General features: G+C 47.0%; 1 protein-coding gene across 1 annotated transcript in view; it reads left to right on the top strand.

Moving 5' to 3' along the window:
* The first annotated feature begins 241 nt into the window (after positions 1 to 241).
* The window catches only part of MEGF9 (multiple EGF like domains 9), an 86,409-nt gene continuing 70,964 nt past the window's right edge, over positions 242 to 15,686 (top strand). The window contains exons 1-2 of the mRNA XM_075060694.1: positions 242 to 252; positions 3,743 to 3,852. Of these exons, the coding sequence (XP_074916795.1) occupies positions 242 to 252; positions 3,743 to 3,852 (121 nt within the window). The remainder of the gene's footprint in view (positions 253 to 3,742; positions 3,853 to 15,686) is intronic.

Genomic DNA, 15,686 nt, shown 5'->3' with positions numbered 1-15,686 from the left:
GTGGGGGCTAAACAACTTAATTTTCTTTTAAACTCAGAGACTGTTAACACAAAGACTAGAGTTCTCAAGGTAACAATCGAGGGCATCTCGTGGCCAGGGAGCAATTTCTGAACAACTCTGGTTACTCCCACAGGTACAGTCTCTTCAATTAAGGAGGAAGGGATCATTACAACAGCAGCAGCTGCCAGAATGTTGCTCTTCATATTCATGCAGTAGGAGAGGCTGTCTGTACTGATAAAACATGGAAGGGAGGTAACAATAATGCTTTGCATTTGTACAGTAACTTTCTCCAGAGGGTGATTTTGAAGTGCTTTAAATGAATGTGTGTTTATGGAGCGTGCTTTTTAAGGAGCAGAACCACACACTGACACCTACATTCACAAGGCTGGGTGTGAGCCTTGCTCTTTAGTCACATTTGTAGATGTCTGCGTTACAGTCCTTTCTGGGATCTGCCTACCGAAGAGGGCGCTGTAATATCAAACACTGCTTAATACTCACAGACTTAATGAGAGTTGTGCTGCAAAATGCTGCTTGGTGCTTTGAAAACACTCCGCAGAGAGGATTCATTTTTCTTGCTTTGCAATTAACATTGATTTTTTAAAAAAAAAATGTTTTTGCATCATGTATTTTGTTGGGTGTCAAAATGAACTTGTGTACTTGTCACCGAAGTGTGAGAGGTGGGCTTGGGTGGTTTGGGGCTTGGGAATGGGTTAGAGCTAGAGCTGGTAGAAATTTTTCCAATGGAAGGAATGGTTTTCCATTGGAAAGTGCTTATTTGATGGATTCCAAACCTTCTATGGGAGCATGCCAAAACTTGCAGTGAAGACCAGCTTGTTTACCTGCAGGCAATTGGCCAGCATAACCATTCTGGAATAACTATTCTGGAATTGCTAGTCTGATATCATTTAGTTATTCTGGAATATCTCCCATGTAGACACTCTGTTCCAGAATAAAAGTGATTTTATTCTGGAATAATTACTCTCCTTTGTGAGTGTCCACACAGAGAGCTATTCCAGAATAGCTATTACATAATACCTAGAGATCAATCCATATGGTGCTTGATCTGCAGGGAGGCTCCGTCCCTTTGGGATTTACTTTGATGATGATGATGAGATTCTGGAATAGCTATGCCAGTCAATTTCCTCCTTGTGTAGACAAGTGTTGAGTTAGAAAGGGAGTTATTATCTAGGCTTTGGTCTGAGTAAGGGAGGGGAAGGAATGTCTAATGCTGCAGAGGCACCTGTCGAAATCTGCTGCCTTCAATAAAACTAACAGCACAATACAAATTTCCTTTCAGATCGGTAGTCATTTTTGATGGGGATACACAGCTAACAGCCACCTTCATTTCCTCGTCTTGCTCTGGTCTCTGCACTTTCTTCCATGCAGTCCTGTATGCCTGTAACTCCCTCCCAATCTCCCCATCCACTCCTCTCCTCTTTCATTGCCTGATCCAAACCCCACTGGAGTCAATACCAGGAGTGTTATTGACTTCAGTGGGCTTTGGATCAGGCCCTCAAATCCTTACTCAAAACTCATTTTGTCCAGGTGTCCTATTAATCCCACAAAATGTGAAACCATAGGATATATGCCTAACATCCCTATGGCACATTAGAAGGGTTCAAATCCAGACAGATGACGGGCTGCTGTGTCACTGCTTGCCCTGCATCCCTTAACAATGCTTTCCTGCTAGAGAGAAAGCAGAGACAACCAAATGTGGAACCACAGCATATATGTCTAACATCCCTACTCACCCTGTCATTCTTTTCACATCCAGTTCCCCAGTCTCTCTTTCTTTAAGATCCTCAGGACCTGGATGTTGTTGTCTCCTTACTTATTTGTAAAGTGTCTAGTGCACCTTGGTGCTATGTAAATAATCATGAGGACACAGGACTGACAGGATCATCAACAGGAAAGGGTGACAAGGATGCATTTTCCAGCACCACACATTTCTTTTTTGAATGCAGCCTGAATTATTAGTGCTTATAAACAATACCTAGTAAACACATTGCAAACATCTGCATTGCTTCTAGCCCTGGATGGTCCCCAGTGGTAGATGATGTTTTCCCTGGTAGGACAGAGCTTTTTCCTGGCTGCAGGAAGGGTGGGTTGCTCCTGCATTCCCCCTTAAAGGTTACTCCTGCAGTATTTATGGGCATGCTTCTCCCACTGTAATCAGCAGGTGTTTGGCATGTAAACACACAGCAGTGCACAGCCACTTGGGCACACGTGCCTTTATGTTTATCACAGTGATGTTTTTCTTCATTAGTGACAAAAGAGAACAAGGCTGCCAGTTGCGCTTTGGAGCAGGGCCTGGACTCCTTGTAATGTTTGCGACCCAGTGACCTCACTCTGGGTGCTCAATAATTAATAGCCCTGTCAGTGTTTGTTTGGTTTTTTGCCCAGGGTGGTGTCAATAGTTCTCCATGACAATGCAGTCTGACCAAGGTCGCTTCCGAGTATCTCTTTCCAATACCCTGAATCACAATCTGTGGCCAGAGTTTTGTCAATCTTGATGCTCATTTCAAGTTGGCGTTTTAATAAGCAGCACAAAGAAAGGTCTGGAGAAAGCGAGCATTTCACAGGGGGAGAACTGAGGCACAAAGATTAAGAGATTTGTGCGTGCCAGCAACTCTGTGTCAGAGCCAAGAACTGCCCCCCAATCCCCCGAAGAGCAATCGACGGCTGTAACCACAAGCCTCTTCTTACGCTCATGAACTATCCTTCTTCACTATGTCAGAGCCTGTTGTCTAACCTCGCCGCTGGAGCGGAATACTGACACTCTCCACCCCAGAGGTGGCTGCATTTCAGCGTGCCGCGAGATGCGTTTGGCTGAAAGAGGCTATGAAAACACACGGGAGCCCGTTTCGAAAGCACAGACAAGCGCATGGCCGATGACACGCCGCAAGGGCTTTTCGTCTCTCCGCGCAAACCAGGCACCTGCCCCCCGGCTTTGCTAAAACACCGGCGGAAAAATTATTGAAAAAAACCAACAAAAAGCACGAAGGGGAAAATCCTGCTGCAGTGTCACGGCCCCGGCCCGTGGCCCCCACCAGCCCCCCTGGGGGACGCGGGCGCGGAGGCGGCTCCTTTGTTAGCAGCAGCCCGGAGAGCCGGACGCGCCTCGCGGCCGCCCCTGTCACTCCGGTAACACACAATGCAGCACGGCCCCGCCCACCCGCTCGCCGGCCATTGGCTGGGCGGCGCCCGAAGCGGAGCCCCGCCCGCCGTCGCTGGCCGGGCTGTGTCGCGATTGGCTGCGGCGCCCCGCCGGGCCCCGCGGCGCGATGGGCGGAGGCAGGAAGGGCCGGCGGCCGCTGTCACTGCGAGCCTGAGGTGGTGTGGTGGTTCGGCGCCGGCAGCGCTCATCGCACGGCGGCGGCGGCGCGGCGGCGCGCGGAGCGGATGGGGAGCGCGCGCGAGCATGAGGTCCCGCGGAGCCCGGCGGCGCCTTGCTTGGCTGGGCCGCGCTGGCGCCGGTCGCTGCACGGCCGGAGCCCGAGCGGGGATCCAGCCCGGCCACCACGGAGCCCGGAGCGGCGCTGCCGGCCACTCGCCCTGCCCGGCGGCGAGCGGAACGGCTGCCCCGAGGTCACCGCCCCCAGCCACCTTGCGCGCGCGCTGCCGGCCCGGACCCCCGCCCAGGCCGCCGCGGGGGAGCGACGGGGCAGCCCAGCGCCGCGGAAGCTGAGCCCAGCCCCGGCACCGCAGCCTCCCCAGCCGCGGCGGGATCTCCCCTGCCCAGCCAATGGGCCCCGCGCCGCGGCGGCACCAGCACCGGCCTCCCCGCTGCAGTCCCTTCCCCACCTGCCGGGGAGGAGGAGGACGTGGCCGCCGGCGGCGGCAGCACCAAAGGTGAGTCCCCTCCCCGCCCTGCCTCTTTCCCTGCCGGGTGACAGTCAAGGGACCCGCAGGTTTAAACGGGGAAGGGGCGATGAGGGAGATGCTCAAGGTGCGCAGTGATGCCCGAGGCTCCAGCAGCACCAAAGGGAAACAGCCCCTGTCCCTCCCTCTCCCCAGCTGCTGGCGACGATGGAAATTTCTGCTGATGGTGGCAGATATAGACAAGCCATGAGAAAAATGTGCTTCCACTTTCCTCTCCCCACTTCCCCCACCAAGAAATCGTTGGCAACAATCCGATGGTCAGTGGTCAGCAAAGGGTCGTTTTCTTTTTTAATTCCTCTGGTTTTCTCACCTCTCTGCTTTTCTCTTTTTTCTTCTGGTGGTATATTTGGGTCATTTATGGCATTTAAAATAGAAGACCCTGCAGTGGGATTTTCAGGATCAGGTCAAATAAAGTTTTGTTTAAAAATAAGCAAGGGGCAGGTGTAAACCTGATCAGTTGCACATTAACAGAGGGTGGAGCCTTTTTGCTTTTCAGTCACTGCTATTTCTCCTGCACGTCTGTGTTGGTGACATATGGACAGTAACGACAAATAGACACAGGATAAAATCCTAGACAAGAGTGTGAAGCCTTATTCTAGGCAGATGCCTGATGTCCGATATCTGTCCTAACAGACAGATGTTAGACTGTTAGAAGTGAAGACTATTTAGACAGACAGACTTGCTGTTTTTTACCTTTTTATTACACTTTGGCAACGCTGCTCATGCAAATACAAAAAATTGAGTTTAATTGAGCTGGAATACACCCAGTATTTCACCACTGGTTTTTATAAATGGATTTGAGGCTGAGAAAATAAATGTGGAATTTTGTTATGTACACATACTAACCCTTACTATGGGGTTGATTCTGTTCTCATTGAAGTCAGTGGGAATTTAGAAACTGGATTAAATAGTAGGAGGTTCCGTGCCCCTATATTAAGTAATGCTTGTACAAGCAAAGATTAGATTTTTCTATTGGCCAGGGAGCCACAAGGAGAAGTTTCATTTAAAAGAAACTTATTTTTACAGCCTTTTATATTCTAACTTGGACATGGAGAGGAGGGGGATAATTGTTTGTGATGACTTCAAGCAATGGTTTCCAGAACAAATAGTGCAAACAAAGATGCACTGGGCTCCAGTTCTGCTCCCTTTGAACTTGAAGACAAAACTCCCATCGGCTTCACAGGGAGCAGGGCTGGATTCATACTGTGTTGACAAAGGGAGCATGTCAGCCATAATGGGGGATAGGGGTAAAATCTATACAACATCCATGAGGCACCTGTATATCTATATAGGTATATATATATAGGGGGAAGGGCAATCTGGGCTGCTTGTAGGAGAATACATGGAAGAAGTGTCTTTGGTATAATCACAAGTACAGAAGATGCTAATGGATCCTTGAGTGTGCAAGGGATGGGGAGGGCACAAGACACCTTCCCCTCCATCTTGAGTTAATTGTGCAGGGGGCCAGGAAAAGATGCTGGGTGCAAGAATAGCTCCTGGCTAGATGAGCAGCATCCTTAAACGGGCAGGGAGGAGTGTGGAGGAGGACTTGATCCTCCTTCCACCCTAGCCAGCAGAACTGGGAAGGTTCAAGGGGAGACCACACTACACCTTTAGAGATGTAGTAACCAGTGTGTGCCCACTGTAAGGCATTGTGCTCCCTGGGCAGCACCTAAAAGGCAAGTTGGGTTCTAAGAGTAAGAGATTCTATGCCCACGTCCACATGCCAGTGACAGGAAATTGATGTAGACTGGGATTTGTGGTACTTGTGTTTATGTGAATGCTGTCTAAATTCTGTATGTTGGGGAGGAGGAAAAAGGATATGCAAATGATGAGTATTTGCTGAGACTTTGTGAGGGAGTCTGGGCAAATGCAATGCCTAATTTTCATGTGAGTAAAAAAGGCCTTCAGCTTTTTTCCATTCTGGGAAGTATCACAACATAGTCATAATCAGTTCTAGGGCTGATTCTGCTTCCATTGAATTCAATGGAGCTATACCCAGTTATACCAGTTGAATATCTGACCCTTATTTTTGTATTTGCTCTTCCATACATCCATATCCCCCAAATGCCTTAGAGAGCCATTATGGGATAGTGTGAGATACGAAGCAGCAGAGGCCAGGGAGAAAAGCTGTTTTCAGCTCAGATTTGAAATGATATGGAGAATTAGCAAGGTGGACCATACACTCCTCTCCAGAGCTTTCATGTTCTCATCCACCTGTGTTGGAAACTCAGCTTTCTTGTAATGAAAGTAGACAAAACTCCACTGAAGTCAATACAGCTGTTCCCATTTACTCCAGCAGAGAATTTTTCCCTATAATTTTAGAAGTGAAGACTATTTAGACAGACAGACACATAAATACCCTCAACATTGAAGAATTTTTTTGAAGAATCTATGTCAAATTCCGGACAATGATCTGAAACAGGGTGGTATTTTGCTGTTGTTTCTTACCACTTCAGCAGTCAGTGTCCTGAGCAGATGATTTTAATCAACTTTTCTTACATGGCTAGAAATGCAGTTTGTGGGAAACTTGAATCCTTCCCCTTTCACACCGCCTCTTCCCTTTTGTTTCTGTTGGGTTTTGTGTCTTTATTTCCTTGTGAAAGATGCAGGTTGGTTTAAGGTTGGAAATGATAGATAACACTAGGAGAGGGTTGTATTTTCTCAGAGCAAAAGGACCTTCTCAGTTGTACAATGATTAAACTTCATCTGCTCTGTCAACAAACTAATTGAGTGAGTTGCAGTTTCCAGAATGTGTAGGTTGAACGTGAGGGCCTGAAGTATGGAGAGTGAATAGACAGGTTGCTGAGTCATATAAAGTAAATAATCTCCAGCTGGTTTTATGCGTAGTGTTTCTCTGCTAACTGATTGAAATCTGTTTGGAGAGAAGATGACTTAATATTAGGAGCAGCCACTATAGCCACCACCCAAAAATGTTTATGGTCATGCCTAGAAGTACTGTCATGTATCACCTCCGAAACAGGTAATGCAGCATCAGAAAGTATTGCTCCTCTATTACACAACCTCCAAAAGGACTACTGCTAGGAGCAGTATCTTGGAAAGATGTCCAAAAACCTCACTTTTTAAGGCCAAGAGAACCAGGGCCTCTTGATTTTATGCTTTATTGAGACAGTGAGCAGCCCTGTACTTTTGCCTATATGGAAACTAGACAAGTATCGTGCGTAGGTGATGCAAGACATGAAGGAAAGCTCAAAATTTAATGAGGATCCTCACTCTTCCATGTTCTGTGCATGATTCTTCCATGTTCCATGTGTGATTCTTGCATGTTTGCTGGAATGGGTGGTTTCAGTTGAGGACTGGGAGTCAGGGATTCTTGAGTCTAATCCCAGTGCTGCCTCTGACCTCCCCTCCCTGCCCTGGGGCAAGTTCCTCTCTGTGTTTCAATTTCCTCATCTATAAAATAGGAACAATACTTCCCCTACCTACCTCAGGGATGGAAAGACAATTTGTTAATAATGCTTGTGAAGCTCTTAGAAGTTGGTAAATGCTAATGATTATTAATAGCTACAGCCAGTTGATCTCTATGTTGTTCATCTTTGGTGCTTTTATACCACAATGATGGGCACCCGAGAAACACCTCCATGGACAGGTTACACTCACTCTTGCATGTTGTTTGTTAGTAAAGGCAGTTGAGTTTGATTCGTGGAGGGTTTACTGTACAGTAACAGATGTAATGGGCTTAGGTCACTGAGGCCGGAATACATGAACCAGGAGAGCAGCAATATAATAGTCTCTTTTTTGTGTGTGTGTGTGTGCCAGTATAGTTCATTTTAATTGGAGGCATATACATAATTTCAAATAGAAAAGCCTGTTCGACTTGCAGAGTTGGTATACGTGATAGGCACAGCCTGATATCAGCGTGCACCCTAGCTAATCCATATATTTTTAGTCCCGTTCCAGTCTATGAAGTGTCACTGGGAATCCTGTAGGGGCAGAGATTCATTTTCAAACACTCATGTGGTTTTAACCACACGACTACCGTTCAAATCAATGGGCATTAGAATAAATCCCTCCATCTTGATTCCTTTCCAGAGCCTCGGGCCCAACCCCAGAAGATGGACAGGCGGATAGACCTATTAAATGCAAAATGGTTTGCTATACAGAAAATAGATGCATTGCTACCTACACCTCAGTCCAAAACCCTGAATCTAGACATCTCTGGAATTTTGAGGTTATTTGAAATCTGAACCAAGATCCAGATTTCAGAAACTACCTTCGCTTTTGCAATGGTTCAAACCAGATCTCTAGCTCAGCACCACCAAAATTTTGGGTGTTCAGAATCTAGTTCCAGATCTGAATTTTGCAACAAGTACATTTTGGGTATACAGAAAAAAAAATCCTAGTTCTGAGCACTGATCGTGAAAGGTACCTGAAGTAGTTGTGGATATGCAGCATTATTTGCATAAACAAAGCAGATCTTGGTATATTGAAATGTGGGGTATCAGGCAAAGCAAGATACACGGACAGTAAGTAACCTGTGTAACCACATTTAGAGTACTACTGTATCTGCTGCTTTGTTACTGGGAATAGTCTATCCAGACTGAAAAGATGCAGCTGAAAGCAGCCAGATTGATTGTGTCTCTGTTAGAAAGAAAGATTAGCTAATAGACTTTGCTCACAAACAAGAGACTAAGGCAAATCCTATAGAGGGAAATAAAATCCTGGAAGGAGTACAGTACTTCCAACCAGCTGACTTGTAAACAAGAGATGTTTGGGAGTGGGGGAATTGAGGGCATTTGCAGCTCTGTTTCCTTACTCATCCAGACACCTCATGGCCCCGATTGGGTCCCTGCCTCTAGTTTGCCATTGACTGTGTCCTTGAGATTTGTGCTTCGGGGAGATGTGCAGTGTACAATATATAAAGGGGAAGGCAGGATGGGATAGGTATGGGGCTGGGAACCAGGAACAGCTCAGGTCTAAATCCCCAGCTCAGCCATAGGCTCCCTTTGTGACCTCAGGCAAGTTACATGAACCTGTGTCTTAGTTTCCCCATCGGTAGATGAGGGATAATAATACTTGCCCACCTCACAGGGGGTGGTACAATGTAATATTTTAACATGCACAGCACTTTATAAATCTGGGCTAACACAAAAAGCAGCATTGTAAGGAAAGAGATTGGATCCAGCTGAACATTCTCAGCATTTTATAGAATCCGACCTACTGTTGCATCAGATTTAAGCTTCTTGCATCAAATTTTCAAAGCTCCTTAATGCCACTGGGATGTATCCTGCTAAGGCACTTCGCTACATTTTGAAAATTTTACCCCTTGTCACCAAAGCGCTACATAACTCCTTTGTCCCTACTTATTCATCTTCCTTTGTCAAGCTTCGTTTGGGCTCCGCAACCTCTCCGCCGCTTTTGCCTACGTATTTATCAGCTTCTCACACAATCCCTTCTGTTCCTTCTTCCACAGACCCCTCTCCTTTACACTGAATGACCCCCTCCCAGCTGATCCGCGTCTCCCTACCCACATTTAAATCCCTCGTAAAGACCCACTTCTGCTCCAGTGCCTACAGTGAATTGAGCCGACTTGCGTGTCATTTGCCTGTTGTTACAATGCCCTTTCCTCTGTGCTCTCTGTCTGTTTGTCTTTCCTTAACTTCTCCTTGAGCTCATAGGAAGCGCTGAATGCATAGTAGGTGTTACCTTAGGGAAAGAATACTAAGGGCTGTTTGTGAGGTTCTCACGTGACGTTTGGATTTGGGCCTATCTTTGATAAAGAACTGAGGATCAGTTGCTTTCCAAGTACCTGAAAAGCAGGCAGCTGTTGGCTGCTTTTCATGGGGAAAGAGAAACAATTTTGAGGTCTTTTTATTCAAATACGGGCTAGCATGGAAACTTGAGACCTGGACAGCATATTCCCCAACACCCTTTGCTTTCCTTTCTTCCTCCATCTGACTGAGGCTGCTCTTTCTTTTGTCTGCTCACATAGTTGCTGCTCTCTTCCCTAGATTTTCACGACTGGATGAGTGCCATAATCCTCTTGACACTGCTGCTGAGGGTTGATGTATCTCAGTATGGCATGGCAGTTCGGTAGGGCTTCACAGTGGTCCCTTTTGGGTGCATTAGAAGTCGTAATGCAGGAATTACTGGGTGAGGTTCTGTGGCCTGTGTCATGCAGGAGTTCAGACTAGAGCAGTGGTCCCCAACGCGGTGCCCGTGGGTGCCATGGCATCTATGTGTGCCTGGGTACTGTCTGGCAGACGAGCATCCGCTGAAATGTTTCCAACAAGCAGTGTCATCCAGAGGCATTGCCGCCAAAATGCCTTCAAAAATCAGCGGCGTTTCGGCGACGACACCTCTGGATGCTGCTGCTTTCTGGTGGCATTTTGGCAGCGATGCCTATTGATGTTGCCGCTTTTCGGCGGCATTTCGGCAGATGCTTGTCCATCAGCCACGGGTCCTTGGTGGCGCCGGACGAAAAAGGTTGAAGACCACTGGACTGGATGATCATAGTGGCCCCTTCTGGCCTTAAAATGTATGACTATCCAAGCAGGAAAGGCTCCCAATCCATGGATATTTGGATCTTTCTGGTGCTGGGAGACAACTCAGCTGAAAGCAATCCAGGAGGAGCCTGATGTTGCCTGCCTTATCTTAGACATATGTATAGAATGACCTATGGGAAGCTGCTGCAAGCCGGCGCAGGCCTGTCCTCTTGCTGAGCATCTGGAAATGCAGCTTACGCTCGGTATCATTTGAAAGCTCGGGATTTGAAGTTCAGTGTGGCTGCCGAGATGTCAGGGTTTCAAGGAGACATCACCAGGATTTTTTTTTTCTTTAAGAAACGGAAATTGAATTACAGCTGTGAAGGTGGGATATAAGGAATGATCGTGCTACATAGAAACCATCCTAGGAGGGGCCAGAGGAGTGAGGGTGTTTGTTATAAATCACGACCCTCCTATTATCAGAGGGGTAGCCGTGTTAGTCTGGATCTGTAAAAGCAGCAGAGAATCCTGTGGCACCTTATAGACTAACAGACGTTTTGGAGCGTGAGCTTTCGTGGGTGAATACCCACTTTGTCAGATGCACCTGCGTGGTCTCAGAGCCATGTCAAACTCACATATACATCAAACTATCAGCATTGCCAACCACAAGCTTTAAAAAAAAATCATGAATGAGGACAGAAAAATGAGATTTTAAAACAATAAATTGTGGGTCTTTTTACTTACTTGCTTGTTCTTGAGCCTTTAGGGATCACATTTTCAAACTTTCTCAGCAATGAAGAGGGTTAGAAATTTGTATTTTTTTTAATGAAAACTGAGTCTTACGTAGTCACATGACTCCAGAAGCTGGGGCTGGAAGTAAAACCCCAAACAATGCTCAGTATAAAATTGCAAGAGTTAGCAATGCTGAATTAGAGAACATCCTGATCTGTCTACTTAAGGTACTTATCTGGCTCCATCATTGTAGTGTATGAGCACCTCACAATCTTTGAATGTGTTTATCTACACGACTCCCCTGTGAGGAACGGCAGTGCTGTTATTCTCATTGAGCAGATGGGGAAATGAGGCATAGAGAGATGAAGTGACTTGCTCCAGGTCACACAGGAAGCCTGTGGTGGTACAGGGAATTGAACCCAGGTTTCAGGCCAGGGGTTAGGGCCTAGCTTGTCTTTCCTTTCTGGTAACTAAAACCTTAGTGCTTGATCACTCCCCAGTTGCAACAGAGTCTACAGCAGTGGAAAATCACAGCAGAGTTTTCTCCTAAATTGTTCTGCAATAGGAGGTAGGATTTTCTCCCATCTTACATAAAACCCCTGAGTCCTCCTAGTTCTGCATGGATCCTTGTGGTTCACAGCAGGCTAGAGCTATTCACATGGAGTCCCTGTACCTCTGGACTGGCCCTTTATTCTTGGCAGTCTCCCCAACTTCGCCATTACTTGGCAGTGGGGTCCCCAATAAAGATGTTTGCCGTGTACTCAGACTAGGGTTTACCCAGACATCCCTCACCCACCTTGTCTGGGAGCAACTTGGCTACAACAGCACTGTGAAGAAGCCCATCCAGGCAGTTAATTGAATAACTATCACCATAAAAGACCATCGGGGTCAGTTGTAGGAAGATGCTCCTAGAGAGAGGAGTTCATTGAGCTCTTGGCAGAAGAAGGACTGTGAACCTTTTCAAGCCTGACAGGTGTGAATAAAAGGCGGGTAGGTGGGGAAAAGCTAATAGAGCGTAGAGCTGGCGTCTGGGAGGAGAACTAGGGGACTCCTGGCTTAAGGGTTGGATCTGAGAGGCTGAGGGGGTTTCTTTGTCCGCTGGAAAAAGAGCAAATAAATCAGACCCTGCAAAGGAGGCATCTTGTTCTCAGTTTCTAGGCCTGAGTAAATCATTGAAAGACCACAAGAAGGAGGGAGGGAGGGCAGCTGGCCTCCAAAGCCACGGTGTGCCACAAGGGGATATGCTTGAGGATGGTGGTCTACAGCACACTCAAAGATCCAAATGGGAGTTTCAGAGATGTAAGAGGGACAGGGTCAGACCTTTGCTATTTTGGCATTTGAAATCTGAATCTCGGTGCAGTTGGAACTGAAATACCTTTGCTGGAAAGAGAGCTCAGTCAGCCTTAAAACTGCCACCAACCTCTTTTCTCTTCCCTGTAAGGAAAGAGCAGCCACAGAGGTCAGCTCCTCAAAGGTGAGACTGACTTACCCCAGAAATGTGACTAAGGGGTGGAACGTAGCCGTGGCAGACCGAGGAAAGGATCATGACTCTGAAAGGCAGAGTACTGTCTCTGCTTCCATCCTTCCTTGCTCTTGAGGGAAAGGAAGTAATCCGTTGTTGCTAATTATAGTAGCAGGTTACGCTTCCCCTGCCCTGCACCAGCCCGGCGGTGCCTGCTGTCCTGTGGGATAGGCCAAAGACTGCGTTATTCCAGTACCACTTTCCATCCACCACCTCCTTCCCCTGTGCGGTCGTGTGAAGCAAGTTGCAGCGCTGCACCCAAGGGCCTGACTCAAAGCCCATTGAAGTTAATGGAAAGATTTTAGTGGGGTTTGAGCTAGGCCCTTGGACTCCAAATACACAGGTAATTCATTCTGCTGCTTATAAAATTGAAACCTTCATGCCATTTGGCAGACAGGAAATGGCCAATCAGATCAGATCTGGGGGAGCAAGCTCTCAAGAGGGAGCGGAATGTTGCTATTCTCAAGATATGTCTTTTATCAATAGAAATAAATTCATTTCCATGCTGGCTGCGAGCACTTGAGGTTTCTCTTGAGAATGTGTGGCTGGAGGAAGGGATTGTTGTTTCTGCTTTCCTCCATTAAAAACATATTTTAAAAAACAGCTTACAGGGACTGAATCGCCTTACATAAATTAGATTGCAGTAGAGACTTTGTTTAGCTGTTATAAATGAGGTTCCTGCAAAGGCTCTGATTAACTTCAGAGCTCTGGTTGCCCATAGATTCTGCCCCCTCGGGTCACGCTGAGCTCTTGAAATTGACAGGGCTCCTTGTATAATAAGGCATTGATTAGCATGAATATGTATGGGAGGGGGACAGAATCTGGCCCCAAGGTACAGATTTATCTATCTGCTACCTAAAGGCTAGATTGGAACCCTGCCATGTATTCTGCCTACACGGGTGGTGAGTAGCTGCACCACCTCATGAATGGACCAGAGGACCTATTAGGATTCAGAACCTGAGGTCCACCCCTGCTCCTGCCCGCTGGAGGAGTGAGTTACTTCACTGCCTTCTTGGGAACAGCATGCGAGCCCTCTCTGCTCCTGGCCAGTGCTCCTCCCCCTCACAACGAGGAGTTCAAAAGAGTAGTCCCACCTGTCCTCCCCACAGCCAGTGTCATGGTCTGAGCAGGACCCAGTGGGAGAATAGTAGGGGCTTTGTAAGGTTGAATTAGGTGTGTGACAGTCTGGCTCTCAGCAGTTGTTTTCATCGAACAGAAGAGAGTGATGCTTGGTTGAGGGGTTTTTCTGGAACGTACATCACTGACTGCAGAGAACAGACCATCTAAACATGATGACATAGCACTAATCTGCCTAGGAATGTTTGATCTTAACAAAGCCAGCCCATTGTTTAATGACTGAATTCCTTTTCTGGTTGATGCGCTTTAGGCTGTTCTATTAATTCCACTGAGAGTTGGCAACGTGTAGAATTGCAGAATAGGGGTAGAGGATGACTTCCATGGCCCTTCTACTCAAGAGCAGAGCAAGTGAGATCAACAGGATGCTTCTCATTGAGGACTGCAGGGCTGGCTCCAGAATTTGTACTCTCTGCTCCATGCACGCATGCGTCCTATTTCAGAGCAGGTGTAAGTGGCAGTGACCTCAGTGGAGCTGCATCGGCTTACACCAAGTCTGAGTTTGATCTCATGCTACTCAGACTAGACATATGCTGAATGCCCAGTATTTGAAGTAAAATTTGCCCATAAATGTAACCTATTCACAGTTTAAGCATGAGAGACTAGAGCTTTTTCCTGAAAAACTTCTGAAACATTGCCCCTCCTGTAAGGTTCAGGTCTACACTATAAGATTTGCCATGATGATCAGCTGGCATTTTGGATTCATTAACCCCATGTCCATATAAATAAGCCCAGAGAAGAGCAGCCAGCCATGACAGTCTTGGGAATTTGCTAGTACTCGTCGCTATATGTGCCTTTTAAAAACTGGACAGCGAATGGTTCTGTTGCCTTTCAATGACAAACTGAACTATTGTGTTTCTGTCTTCAGAGTTCCTGAGCTGTTTGTAGCCCCCTTTCACGCTGACTAAATGAGAACCCTCTCTCAGGGTATGTCTGAATGCCCTCAAGTACTGGTTTTGGGGTGTGTCACCCAGCATTCCATCAGCCATGCTTTCTGCCACGGGAACAACAGTGCCAATGCCTCCCTATCTAGAAAAAGGAGGACGGCTGGCCCAGTGGTTAGGGCTGTAATCTGGGAATGGTGAGACCTGTGTTCAGCTCCTTGCTGTACCACAGGTGACTTGTGTGAACTTGGGCAAGTCACTTAGCCTCTCTGTGCCTCAGTTCCTCATCTGTGAAATGGGGACAATAGCACTTCCCCCTACTTCTTAGTGCTGTTATGAAGGTGAATACATTACAAATGAGGTGCTTCGATGCTACAGTAATTGAAGGCCATAAAAGGACAGGGGAGAATGTGGGTCTAGGACAGAGCAGGCTAAAAACTGGGAGTCAGGATGCGGGGGTCATATTTTCAGTTCTGCTGCTCAGAGACATTAAGGCCAGATGGGGCCATTGTGATCATCTAGTCTGACCTCCTGCACATCTCAGGCCACAGAACTTCATCCATCCTCTCCTGTAATAGATCCCTAATCTCTGGCTGAGTCACTGAAGTCCTCAAATCTTCATGTAAAGACTTCAAGTTACAGAGAATCCACCATTTACTCTAGTTCAAACCAGCAAGTGACTCCTGTCCCACAATGCAGAGGAAGTTTAAAAACAAACCCCAAACCCCCATGGTCTTGGTCAATCTGACCTGGGGAAAAATTCCTCCCCGACCCCAAATATGGCGATCAGTTAGACCCTGAACATATGGGCAGGACCCACCAGTCAGACGCCTGGGAAAGAATTAGCTGTAGAAGCTCAGAGCCCTCCCTGTGTAGTTCCCATGTCTGGCTGTTGGATGTATATGCCGTTAGCAGGTGCAGATGGATCGCAGCTGCTCTCTTGCCCTGTCACCTGTACAAGTTAATTCGGGCCAGCCACTCTACACATTTGAAGTCCATGGGAGTTTTGCCATTGAGTGTAATGGGAACAAGCCTGTGCTCTTAATCTCTCCATGCCTTATTAGTGTTGTTCATAAAATGGGTATA

This window comes from Chelonoidis abingdonii, chromosome 24, assembly GCF_003597395.2.
Source record: "Chelonoidis abingdonii isolate Lonesome George chromosome 24, CheloAbing_2.0, whole genome shotgun sequence".
NCBI lineage: Eukaryota > Metazoa > Chordata > Testudines > Testudinidae > Chelonoidis > Chelonoidis abingdonii.
The sequence above is the reverse complement of the archived record's forward strand: the minus strand, read 5'-3'. Positions and strand labels throughout refer to the sequence as shown.